Below are 12,177 nucleotides of genomic sequence, written 5' to 3'. Positions count from 1 at the left end.
CAAACAGCGCCGCGGTTCTCCCGCCGGCACGGAGCAAACCTGGCCCCGGGGCTGCGGCCAGCCCCATCGCGCCTTCCTCTCCCCCCCCCCCCCAAAAAAAACCCACCAGGACTGCGGGGCGACTCGGGGGCGACTCGGGTTTATTTGAGAGCGGGCGGACGGCGAGCGCGAGGCGGTTCCACCCGCGAGGACGCGCGGACGCCAGCCGGTTCCCCCCCCGCGAGACCGTGAGCGATTCCTCCGTGCAGGCGCACGGACACGAGCCGGTTCCACCCACGAGGACACACGGACACGAGCCGGTTCCTGCCACGAGGACACACGGACACGAGCCGGTTCCACCCATGGGGACGCGCGGACGCGAGCCGGTTCCACCCACGAGGACACACGGACACGAGCTGGTTCCACCCATGGGGACGCGCGGACACGAGCCGGTTCCACCCATGAGGACACACGGACACGAGCCGGTTCCACCCATGGGGACGCGCAGACGCGAGCCAGTTCCTCTCGCGGAGCTGCACGGACGTGAGCTGGTTCCTGCCGCCTGTCCATGACTCGGTTTCCCCGGCGAGCCGGTTGCCGCCACGAAGACGCGTGGATGCGAGCCGGTTCTTCCGAGACGGTGAGTGTTTCCTCCGCGAGGCCGCGAGCTGGTTCCCGCCGTGCGTCCGTGACTCGGTTTCCCCCGTGAGCCGGTTCCCGCCGCCTGTCCGTGACTCGGTTTCCCCCGTGAGCCGGTTCCCGCCGCCTGTCTGTGACTCGGTTTCCCCCCCGAGCTGGTTCCTGCCGCCTGTCCGTGACTCGGTTTCCCCCGTGAGCCGGTTCCCGCCACCTGTCCGTGACTCGGTTTCCTCCACGAGCCGGTTCCCGCTGTGCATCCGTGACTCGGTTTCCCCCGTGACTCGGTTTCCTCCGCGAGCCGGTTCCCGCTGTGCGTCCGTGACTCGGTTTCCCCCGTGACTCGTTTTCCTCCGCGAGCCGGTTCCCGCCGCCTGTCCGCGACTCGGTTTCCCCCGCGCCGCCCCTAGAGCTTGCGGTAGGCGCCGACGGTGAGGTCGAAGAGCCGGGGGTTGCTGATGTGGCCGCCCTTGTCCAGCAGGAAGTAGAAGGGGCGCCCCTTCACCTTGAGCGGGAGGGCGGCCGGCACCTCGCCCCGGTGGGCCCGGCACGAGACGTGTCGCAGCGGCACCGTGAAGGAGCCGCCGCGGCCCAGCCCCAGCGGCGCGTGGGTGCCGATGGCCACGTGGCGGCCGCCCCGCAGCAGCGTCACCCGCCGCACCGCCCGCAGGGGCAACAGGCAGCCCGCCGCCACGATCAGCGAGCCTGCGGGGGTGCCGGCCGTCAGCGCGAGCCGGGTCCGGCCCCGCGTCGTTTCCACTTCCCCCCCGCCACCAACCCGGCCCCGAACCCGCTGCCCGGCCCCACGTCGTCCCCCCACCCGGCCCCGAACCCGCCGCTCGGCCCCACGTCGTCCTTCCCCGGCCCCGAACCCGCCACCCGGCCCCATGTCGTCCCCTGACCCGGCCCCAAACCCGCCGCCCGGCCTCTCGTCGTCCCCCCACCCAGCCCCGAACCCGCCGCCCGGCCCCACGTCGTCCCCCCACCCGGCCCCGAACCCGCCGCTCGGCCCCATGTCATCCCCCCACCCAGCCCCGAACCCGCCGCTCGGCCCCACGTCGTCCTCCCCCGGCCCCGAACCCGCTGCCCGGCCCCACGTCGTCCTCCCCCGGCCCCGAACCCGCTGCCCGGCCCCACGTCGTCCTCCCCCGGCCCCGAACCCGCTGCCCGGCCCCACGTCGTCCTCCCCCGGCCCCGAACCCGCTGCCCGGCCCCACGTCGTCCTCCCCCGGCCCCGAACCCGCTGCCCGGCCCCACGTCGTCCTCCCCTGGCCCCGAACCCACCGCCCGGCCCCACGTCGTCCCCCCACCCAGCCCTGAACCCGCCGCTCGGCCCCACGTCGTCCTTCCCCGGCCCCGAACCCGCTGCCCGGCGCCACGTCGTCCCCCCACCCGGCCCCGAACCCGCTGCCCGGCCCCACGTCGTCCTCCCCCGGCCCCGAACCCGCTGCCCGGCCCCACGTCGTCCTCCCCTGGCCCCGAACCCACCGCCCGGCCCCACGTCGTCCCCCCACCCAGCCCTGAACCCGCCGCTCGGCCCCACGTCGTCCTTCCCCGGCCCCGAACCCGCTGCCCGGCGCCACGTCGTCCCCCCACCCAGCCCCGAACCCGCCGCTCGGCCCCACGTCGTCCTCCCCCGGCCCCGAACCCGCCGCCCGGACCCACATTGTCCCCCCACCCGGCCCCGAACCCGCCGCTCGGCCCCACGTCGTCCTCCCCTGGCCCCGAACCCGCCACCCGGCCCCATGTCGTCCCCTGACCTGGCCCCAAACCCGCCGCCCGGCCTCTCGTCGTCCCCCCACCCAGCCCCGAACCCGCTGCCCGGCCCCACGTCGTCCCCCCACCCAGCCCCGAACCCGCTGCCCGGCCCCACGTCGTCCCCCCACCCGGCCCCGAACCCGCCGCTCGGCCCCACGTCGTCCTCCCCCGGCCCCGAACCCGCTGCCCGGCGCCACGTTGTCCCCCCACCCGGCCCCGAACCCAGCGCCCGGACCCACGTCGTCCTCCCCTGGCCCCGAACCCGCCACCCGGCCCCACGTCGTCCCCCCACCCAGCCCCGAACCCGCCGCTCGGCCCCACGTCGTCCTCCCCCGGCCCCGAACCCGCCGCCCGGACCCACGTTGTCCCCCCACCCGGCCCCGAACCCGCTGCCCGGCCCCACGTCGTCCCCCCACCCAGCCCCGAACCCGCTGCCCGGCCCCACGTCGTCCCCCCACCCGGCCCCGAACCCGCCGCTCGGCCCCACGTCGTCCTCCCCCGGCCCCGAACCCGCTGCCCGGCCCCACGTCGTCCCCCCACCCGGCCCCGAACCCAGTGCCCGGACCCACGTCGTCCTCCCCTGGCCCCGAACCCGCCACCCGGCCCCATGTCGTCCCCTGACCTGGCCCCAAACCCGCCGCCCGGCCTCTCGTCGTCCCCCCACCCAGCCCCGAACCCGCTGCCCGGACCCACGTCGTCCCCCCACCCGGCCCCGAACCCGCCGCTCGGCCCCATGTCATCCCCCCACCCAGCCCCGAACCCGCCGCTCGGCCCCACGTCGTCCTCCCCTGGCCCCAAACCCGCTGCCCGGCCCCACGTCGTCCTCCCCCGGCCCCGAACCCGCTGCCCGGCCCCACGTCGTCCCCCCACCCGGCCCCGAACCCGCCACCCGGCCCCACGTCGTCCTCCCCTGGCCCCGAACCCGCTGCCCGGCCCCACGTCGTCCCCCCACCCGGCCCCGAACCCGCCGCTCGGCCCCATGTCATCCCCCCACCCAGCCCCGAACCCGCCGCTCGGCCCCACGTCGTCCTCCCCTGGCCCCAAACCCGCTGCCCGGCCCCACGTCGTCCTCCCCCGGCCCCGAACCCGCTGCCCGGCCCCACGTCGTCCCCCCACCCGGCCCCGAACCCGCCACCCGGCCCCACGTCGTCCTCCCCTGGCCCCGAACCCGCCACCCGGCCCCACGTCGTCCCCCCACCCGGCCCCGAACCCACCGCCCGGCCTCACGTCGTCCCCCCACCCCAGCCCTGAACCCGCCGCCCAGCCCCACATCGTCCTCCCCCGGCCCCGAACCCGCCGCCTGGACCTGCGTCGTCCCCCCACCCGGCCCCGAACCCATCGCCCGGCCCCACGTTGTCCTCCCCTGGCCCCGAACCCGCCACCCGGCCCCATGTCGTCCCCCCACCCAGCCCTGAACCCGCCGCCCGGCCCCACATCGTCCTCCCCAGCCCCAAACCTGCCACCTGGACCCAAACTGCCCCCCTACCCCGACCCCAGACCTGCAACCCGGCCCCATATCGCCTCCCCCAGCCCCAAACCTACCACCCAGCCCTATATCGTCCCCCCCCGGCCTTGAACCTGCCATCTGGATCCAAATCGCCCCCCACCCCGACCCCAGACCCGCTGCCTAGCCCCATATTGTCCCACCCCAGCCCTGAACCTGCCACCTGCACTCAAATCGCCCCCCACCCTGACCCCATATCACCGCCCCCCCGGCCCCAAACCCGCTGCCCAGCCCATCGTCCCCACCCAGGCCCTGAACCTGCTACCTGCACCCAAATTGCCCCCTACCCCAGACCCACCGCCCAGCCCCACATTGTCCCACCCCCCTGGGTCCCAAACCTGTCACCTAGCCCCACCCTGACCCCCAGCGTGACCCCCCCATATGACACTGCTGACCCTTGTGTGACCCCGGCATGATCCCTCACACGACCCCCAGCGTGACCTCTCCTGTGACCCCCAGGGTGACCCCTCATGTGACACCACTGACCCCTGGCATGACCCCACCATGGCCTCTCCTGTGACCCCCGGGATGACCCCTCAGGGAGTCCCCAGCATGACCCCCGGGGTGACCCCTCATGTGACACCGCTGACCCCCGTGTGACCCCGGCATGACCCCAGGATGACCCCTCAGGGGGTCCCCAGCGTGACCCCCCCGTGACCCCCGGGGTGACCCCTCATGTGACACCGCTGACCCCCGTGTGACCCCGGCATGACCCCAGGATGACCCCTCAGGGGGTCCCCAGCGTGACCCCCCCGTGACCCCCGGGGTGACCCCTCATGTGACACCGCTGACCCCCGTGTGACCCCGGCATGACCCCAGGATGACCCCTCAGGGGGTCCCCAGCGTGACCCCCCCCCCCCGCCGGTACCGAGGGTGAGGCAGGAGGCGGTGAAGCCGAGGCGCCACTTGTTGTCGCGGGGCCGCAGCGGGTCGTCGCCGGGGCCGGGGGGGGGCGGCGCGGGCGGGGGCCGCAGCGTCGTGAAGGCCAAGTGCGCCAGGTAGCCCCAGAAGAGCCCCTGCCCCGCGCAGAAGAGCCCCACGAGCCGGAAGAAGCGGTCGCGCTCGTGGCGGAACAGCACCACGTCCCGCGGCACCGCCGTGTCCAGCGCCAGCGCCGCCGCCGCCGCCCGCGCCCTCCCCGCCGCCGCCATCGCTGCGCCGCCCCGGCTCCACTTCCGGGGCAGCGCCTCGCCACCCGGAAGCGCCTCCTCGTCACTTCCGCCCGCGTCACTTCCGCCCGCCCCGCCATCTTGAGGCCGGGCGCGAAGCCGCCTGCCTGTCCTTCCCCACCCTCCCCCCCCCGCCATCTTGAGGCCGGGCGCGAAGCCGCCTGCCCGTCCTCCCCCCCCCCTTAAAGGCGTAGCGCATCCACCAGGGCGGCGGCGGCGTTTAGACGGTTTTTATTTATTTACAAAACGGGAATAAAACGCCGGGAACGGGGAGAGGAGAAAAGAGCCGGGTGGGAGAGGGGGAGGGGGGGGGGAAGAAGGGGCCCAGCTCATTTCAGAAACGCTACGTCCGGGATCTTCCCCTCCAGCTGCAAGACACAGACGGGGGGGGGTTACGGCAGAGATCCCGGCAGGGGACCCAGGCGTCCGGGCTCCCCCGCGCCCCCGCACTTGCCTTGAGCTGGGTGAAGACCTGCCCGGCCCGGCCGTAGTCCCAGTCGTTGTCCTGCAGGCACCTGGGGCGCAAAAACGGGGTGAGGGAGAAGCCGGGAGGAGAGAAAGGGCCCTGGGGCAGGAGGGGGGATGAGGCTGGGGGGCCCCAGGGCAATGGGGGGGGGGATCCACTGCCCCCCAGGACAGGGGGGATCAACTGACCCCTAGGACGGGGGGGGGATCCAGGCCCCTCCAGGACAAGGGGGGGGGGGATCCAGGCCCCTCCAGGACAAGGGGGGGGGGAAATCCACTGACCCTTACAACACGGGAGGGACCCATTGACCGCCAGGACAAGGGGGGATCCACTGACCCCCCCCCCCAGACAAAGGAGGGGAATCCACTGACACCCCCCCCCCAGAAAAGGGAGGGGATCCTGCCACTCCCCAGGGCAAAGGAAGATCCACCACCCGCCAAGAGCAAAAGGGGGGGATCCCATCTCCCCCACCCCACCCCGTACAAGAGAAGGGGGATCTTGCCACCTCCCAGAACAAGGAGGGGGGATCCAGCGCCCCTCGGAGCGAGGGGGAAGGACCCACCGCCCCCGGGGACAAGGACTCACTTCTGGGACCACTCGAGGTTCATGCCCGACTGCATGGAGAAGGCGGCGAGCATCTCCTGCTGCTCGGCGGAGAGGGTGGGCACGGGGCTGGAGGAGGGCGTGGGCGCCGGCATGACGAAGGCCTTGCGGATCTCCTCCGTGGTGGCGTTGCGGACGAAGAGCTCGTCGTTGACGATGCAGAGCCTGGCGGGGCGGGCGGCGAGGTGAGGCGAGGTGCGGGGCGGGCGGGCGACGCGCCCCCCCCCCCCCCCAAAACCCTGGTCCCCGTCTCACCCGGTGTTGCCGGCCGGCACGGCGATGAACATGCGGGTGAAGGCGCGCACGGAGTCGCGGGATTTGCCGTCCACTGCGGGGAGAAAGAAACGGGGCCGGCGGGTGAGCGGGAAGCGCCGGAGGAGGAGGAGAACCGGGGGAAGCTGGCGGAGCCCCCGGGGGGGACGAACCCACCTTCTTTGAAGATCCCGTGCACGGCGAAGCAGAGCAGCGTGTTCTGCGGGCGAGAGAGGGGAAGGCGTGAGCCGCCGCCGCGCACCGTCCCCGGGCGGGGGGGGGCGGGGGGGACGGCAGGAGCTGCCCGCGCTCACCGTCTGGGCGCAGACGTCCACCACGAAGGAGTTGACGTCGTGCTGGGTCTTGGGCAGCTCGTTGAGGAAGGCCACCACGTTGAGCCGCGTGTGTTTGAGCAGCTTGAAGCGCATGGCTGGCGAGGGAGGGAAGGGAGGCGGTGAGGCCCCGGCGGGCAGCCGGCGCGGGGCAGGGGACGCCGGCACGGGGCAGGGGACGCCCAAACGGGACACTCACTGGGGTCCTTGAGCTTCTTCACGTTCCGGCTGTCCTTGAAGTACTCGTTGAGGCTGTTCCTGCGGGAGCGACGGTGCCGTGAGGGCGCGGGGAAGCGCGGGCGGGCGGCCGCCCCGCTCCCGGGGGCCGGCGGGGAAGGGACGTACCTGGGCGGGTTTTGGGGCGCGAAGGGGATGCTGAGGGAGCAGCACGCGCCGTCGTGGTAAGCGTCCAGCAGCCCCTGCCGGTCGCTGGAGTCGTAGATGGAGTAGTACCTGCGGCAGTGGGGCAGGGAGAGGTGAGCGGGCAGCGGGAGAGACCCCGGAGCGCTGGGGGGGGGGTCGCGGCCGCCGCACTCACTGCTGTAAGAACCGCAGCACCAACACCTTCAGGTCGTCCGAGCCGAAGTAGCTGCCCTGGAGAGAGCGAAGGGAGGGTCGGGGCCCCCGCGGCGGACGCCGGCTCCGGGTCCCCCCCCAACCTCGCCGCGTCCCTACCTTGCAGGGGGGCAGCGTCGTGGGCGCCTCCACGTCGAAGGCGATGGGCGGCGGGAGCTCGTGGCCGTCCTGGGGGAGAGCAGGAGGGGAAGGTGAGGGTGGGGGGCGCCCCGGCTTGGCGCCCCCGGCCTCCCACCCCCCCGCCGCGGCCCGTTTCACTCACCAGCCGCAGCAGCTTCGGGAAGCGCTCTCTGACGGAGCTGTCGGGAACGGGCAGGAATCAGCGCGGCAGCCGGGCCGCCCGCCGGGGACGCCGCGGGAGACCTCCATCCGCGGCGCCCCCCCGGGACCCTCCCCGCTGAGCCGCCCTGCCCGGGGGGGCGCGGGCGCGGCCTCTCCCCCCTCCCCTCCCTTCCCCGCGGGACGCCCCAACCGCCCCACCACCCCAACCCCGGGCCGGGCCGGGCCTGCCCCTGCCCCCAGGCTGCGTCGCACGAGGAAGCGTTGGCCCCGCGAGGCCCCGCCGTGGGCTCGGGACTTACCTGGCTCCTACTCACCTGCGTCCGGCGCCCAGTGAGCAGGAGGGGAGGGAAGGGAGGGGAAGGGGCGGGGGGGGACAACAAATTCCCGCTGGTCGCGGAGCAGCCGCCGGCACGAGCCGCCTATTTACAGCTGGGGAGGCCCCTGCGCCGGGGGAGGCGCGGATGCGGTCGGCAGCAGGAGAGGCGGAGGGGACAGAGGGGGACAGCGGGGTCGGGGAGCTCAGGGCAGAGCCTCTTCTCCTTGGTGCCGCTCCCTCCCGGGCTCCAGAAAAGCGCCGGGCTCCGGGCACGGTCGCCCGCGGAGCCGAGGCTCCTACCCGCCTCGGGGATCGGCGCTGGCTGACGCGTCCCGGGTTGCCCGGAGCTGCCCGGAGCGGGCTGGAGGGCCTGCGCCAGGCCTGGCATGGTGGGCAGCCTCCCCGCGCCGGCCGCGGCTGGGCGGCGGAGTTTGGCCACTGCACGGCTGTGCCTGTCTTAGGTTGTTCCTCCCGTGAGGAATCTTACCCGTCTCTGGCTAACCAGCCATCGTCGAGGGCCAAACGGAGGCGCAAAAGGGGACGGCAGCTCCGGAGCTGGGGCGGGGAGGGGGTGGTGGGGGGGGTTCGGGGGTAGTGAGGCGGTGCCCCCTCCCCACCCCGTCATGTCCGGTAGCCCCCCCACCCCACCCCAGGTGCCCACCGAGGGGCAGGAGCGGTACGGAGAGCCCCGTCTGCGCGGCAGAGGGGCAGGAGCGGCGGGCAGGGAGCGGGGCGCTGGGGAGAAGAGGCTGCGTCTCCCGGGCTTGGTTGGGGGGGGGGGAGAAGGAGGGTAAACAGAGGGGGAAAAAGTGGGGGGAGAGCAGAGCCTTGGGGGGGGGCACGGGGAGGGGAGAGCAGAGGGGAAAAGCAGGGCTCCCACCAGCTGAAACAGAGGGGCCGTCCGCAGGCTGCGGCTCGCGCGGGGCCCAGCGCCACCGCGACCAGGGGCTGTCGGGGGGTCCGGAGGGGAGCCGGGGAGGAGTCCGGACGCCGGCAAACGGAGGGCACGGGGGCGGGGGGGCGGCCTCTCTTCGTCCTGTCACGCTGCCCCCGCGGAGCAGGGGCGGCCCGCGGGCCCCAAGGGCCGCCCCAAGGCTGCCACTGACCTGATGTAGGCGGACTGGTCGCGAAAAGCGTCGCACAGCGGGTTCCTGTCCAGCCAGAGCTCCTCCAGCTTGAGCCCCTTCACCTTGTCCAGCTCCCGGTCGGATTTGAGCTGCGGCGGGACAGAGGGAGGGGGGCGGTAAGGGCGCGCGGAGGCGGTGGCAGGGTGGGCGGGAGGCCCGGGACGGCGCTCACCTCGTTGCGAGAGAGGTCGAGGATCTTGAGGTTGGCGGCTTTCTGCGCCAGCTCGCCCAGGTCGTCCAGGCGGTAGAGCTTGTTGCTGCTCAGGTTCAGCGACAGCAGCTGCGAAGGCGACGCCGAAAAGGGGGTCAAGCGAGGCGCCGGCGGCCCCGTCGGTGCCCGCGGGCCGAGCCGGGCCGCGGCCTCACCTCGGGGATGTTCTCCTCGATGATGCGCAGCACGACCAGCATGCAGCTGCGCTGGTTCAGCACCACGTCGATGCTCTGCGCCACCAAGTCTGGGGAGGGAGAAGGAGGAAGTTAAAGGCCAGCTACCGCCGCCGCCTCCCCCCGCTGTCCGCACCGACGCTCACCTGGGTCTGTGCGGAGGCTCTTGAGGTCTAAAGCCTTCAGCGAACCATCGTACCTCTTGCTCATGCAGATCTGGAAGAGGGTGAGAAGGGGAAGGGAGAGCGGGCGGCCTCCGGCCCCGGCCTCCAGCCCCGACGCAGCCCCGCAGCCCGGCTCACCTTCAGCTGCTCGATCTCCTCGGGCTTCAACTCGTTCTGCAGGGACTGAGGCGGAGCTGACGAGTTGATAATTATCACCACCTACGAAGGGACAAAGCAGCCTGTAAGGCGACGCCTCCCAGCTGGGAACAGCCGGAGCTGCTCCCACGCGGGCCCGGCGCGAAGGGCACCGCGGAGCAGCCCGAGCCGTGCGGTGCCCGAGCCGTCGCACCTTGTAGTTGTCCCTGTCCGTGATCTTGCGCGAGACCTGCTTGAGGGCGCTGGCGGTGGTGGCGTCCTCCACGTAGAACTGGGCCCGGTTGTGGTCGTAGTGGAACTGGGAGGCAGCGGGGCGGGCGCTCAGCGCCGCGGCCGGGCGGCCCCGCGGTTCTCGGGGTCGGGAACAACCCCCTCGCTCCCACCGACCCCTCTCCCGCCGGCCCAGGGCTCGGGAGGAAACTCGGCCAGCGCTGGCAGACCGCCGCTCCGGCCGGCAAACCCCGCTTCCCCTTTCGGGGCGGCGCGAAGGCGGGTGAGCGCCCCGGCGTCTCGCCGCTGTCGGCTGCCGCAAACGGGAAGCGAAAGGAGAAAGCCGGACACCTGGCGGCCCTGCCCCGGCCCTCGCTCACCTCGACGGGCGTGAAGGGGACGCTGCAGAGGTTCTGGATCGAGCTCAACAGCCACGACTTGTCGTATTTCTTCCCGTACGGGATCTAGGAAAGAAACAAGCCGGCGTTAGGGAGGCGGCGGGCAGAACGGGATCGTCCGGCGCGAGGTCTCGGGGCAGGACGCGACCGGCCGGGGACGCGGGAAGCCGGGAGGGGGGTCCGTCCCCCCGCCCCACTCACGGTGATCTTGAACCAGTTCCTGCGGCCGCCGTCGCGGCTGCTGCCGCCGCTCCGCTCCTGGGCGGGCAGGTCTCGCCTCACCGTGATGTGGATGTTGGCGGCGCGGTTCGGCCGCGGCCCGTAGGGTAAACTGGAAAGGGGAGGGGAGGGAGAGAAGAGGAACGTCAGGCGCCGCCGGGGCTCCCCGAAAAACGATGCGCGACGCCCCCCCCCGCCCCGCGCTCACTATCGGCTCCGGGGGCTGTCGTGGGCGTCGCTCATGGGGACGTCGCCGTCGTCCTCCTCCAGGCGGGCGCGGAGGCCGGAGCCGGCGTTGCCGCGGCTGCGCGAGCGGTTGTTCATCTCGCTGTAGAGCTTGCTGCGGAACGGGCCCCGGCCCTTCTTCCGCCGGCCCAAGAAGCCGCGGCCGCCGACGCGGTCATCGTGCTCTGCCCCGGGAGCGCGGGCGTCAGCCCCGCCGGCCCACCGGGGCCAATCGCTCCCCTCCTCCAGGCCCCGGGCTTCCCCCCCCCCCCGCCGTCCCCGGTACCGACCGGACCCAACGGTGCCTTCGTCGCCGGCACCGCCTGGGCCGGGGTCCCTCCTGCTCCTGGTACCGCCTGGGCCCAGGATCCCCCCTGTTCCCGGCGCCGACTGGGCCTGGAGCCCCCTCTGCTCCCGGTACCGATCAAGCCCAGAGCCCCCCCCAACCCTGCTCCGCTCCCGGTACTGACCAGGCCCAGGACCCTCTCCTGCTCCCGGTATCGACTGGACCCCGAACCGCCCACTCCCCACCGTTCTCCCGGTCCCGACCAGACCCCAAACTCCCTCCCCACGCGCTCCCGGTACCGACCGGGCCCCGGACCCCCTCCCCGCGCGCTCCCGGTACCGACCGGGCCCAGAACCCCCCTCCCCGCGCGCTCCCGGTACCGACCGGGCCCAGAACCCCCCTCCCCGCGCGCTCCCGATACCGACCGGGCCCAGAACCCCCCCTCCCCGCGCGCTCCCGGTACCGACCGGGCCCAGAACCCCCCCTCCCCGCGCGCTCCCGGTACCGACCGGGCCCCGGACCCCCTCCCCGCGCGCTCCCGGTACCGACCGGGCCCAGAACCCCCCTCCCCGCGCGCTCCCGGTACCGACCGGGCCCCAAACTCCCTCCCCGCGCGCTCCCGGTACCGACCGGGCCCAGAACCCCCTCCCCGCCGCTCTCCCGGTACCGACCGGGCCCCGAGCCCCCTCCCCGCCGCACTCCGGGTACCGACCAGGCCCAGGGCCCCTCCCCGCTCCCGGTACCGACCGGGCCCCGAACCCCCTCCCCGCCCCACTCCGGCTACCGACCAGGCCCAGGGCCTCCCCCCGCTCACCGCTGTACCCCCCCTTGGCCTCCTCCGCCATCGCCGCCGCGCGCCCCCGGCAACCGACCGCGGCCCCGCCGCCGCCGCGCACGCCACGCCCCCCCCCGCTGCGTCACTTCCGCCTCGCGCCGCCGCCGCCAGCGCACTCGCCTTCTGCGCATGCGCCTCCTCCCCCCCGCGCTCCGGCGCCCCCTGCGGGGAAGGAGGGAGGGAGCGCGACCGCGGCGCCGCCGGTTCGAGTCCCGGCGCCGGCGGGGAAGGAGGGAGCGAGGAGGCGTCGCCGGTTCGAGTCCCGGCGCCGGCGGTTCCTGTCCCAGCGCGGAAGGAGGG

The 12,177-nt window shown here is 74.0% G+C and overlaps 2 protein-coding genes across 3 annotated transcripts; both read right to left on the bottom strand.

Annotated features, from left to right (window-relative positions):
• Positions 1–124: 124 nt before the first annotated feature.
• Positions 125–5,057, bottom strand: TMEM223 (transmembrane protein 223). 2 transcript variants are annotated; one of them, XR_011137149.1, is made up of 3 exons: positions 4,746–5,057; positions 933–1,320; positions 783–873 (listed from the first exon to the last, which is right to left on the bottom strand). XR_011137149.1 is itself a non-coding variant. In XM_068923786.1 (2 exons), exons 1-2 carry the CDS (start codon positions 5,026–5,028, stop codon positions 1,022–1,024), a joined length of 582 nt encoding a protein of 193 aa, XP_068779887.1. In that variant the 5' UTR covers positions 5,029–5,057; the 3' UTR covers positions 125–1,021. The 2 variants fall into 2 exon arrangements, 1 of the variants encoding a protein (XP_068779887.1); XM_068923786.1 differs by having other exon boundaries at positions 125–1,320.
• Positions 5,058–5,261: 204 nt separating this feature from the next.
• NXF1 (nuclear RNA export factor 1) lies at positions 5,262–11,973 on the bottom strand. The gene is made up of 21 exons (XM_068923592.1): positions 11,857–11,973; positions 10,740–10,941; positions 10,514–10,643; positions 10,295–10,378; positions 9,898–10,002; positions 9,687–9,767; positions 9,531–9,600; positions 9,367–9,455; positions 9,173–9,280; positions 8,980–9,089; positions 7,538–7,574; positions 7,375–7,443; positions 7,238–7,293; positions 7,045–7,152; positions 6,899–6,957; positions 6,682–6,797; positions 6,545–6,587; positions 6,371–6,443; positions 6,098–6,280; positions 5,501–5,561; positions 5,262–5,414 (listed from the first exon to the last, which is right to left on the bottom strand). Exons 1-21 carry the CDS (start codon positions 11,885–11,887, stop codon positions 5,376–5,378), a joined length of 1,854 nt encoding a protein of 617 aa, XP_068779693.1. The 5' UTR covers positions 11,888–11,973; the 3' UTR covers positions 5,262–5,375.
• Positions 11,974–12,177: the final 204 nt, after the last annotated feature.

The sequence above is a fragment of the Struthio camelus genome, chromosome 35 (assembly GCF_040807025.1).
Source record: "Struthio camelus isolate bStrCam1 chromosome 35, bStrCam1.hap1, whole genome shotgun sequence".
NCBI classification, from domain to species: Eukaryota; Metazoa; Chordata; class Aves; order Struthioniformes; family Struthionidae; genus Struthio; species Struthio camelus.
The sequence above is the reverse complement of the archived record's forward strand: the minus strand, read 5'-3'. Positions and strand labels throughout refer to the sequence as shown.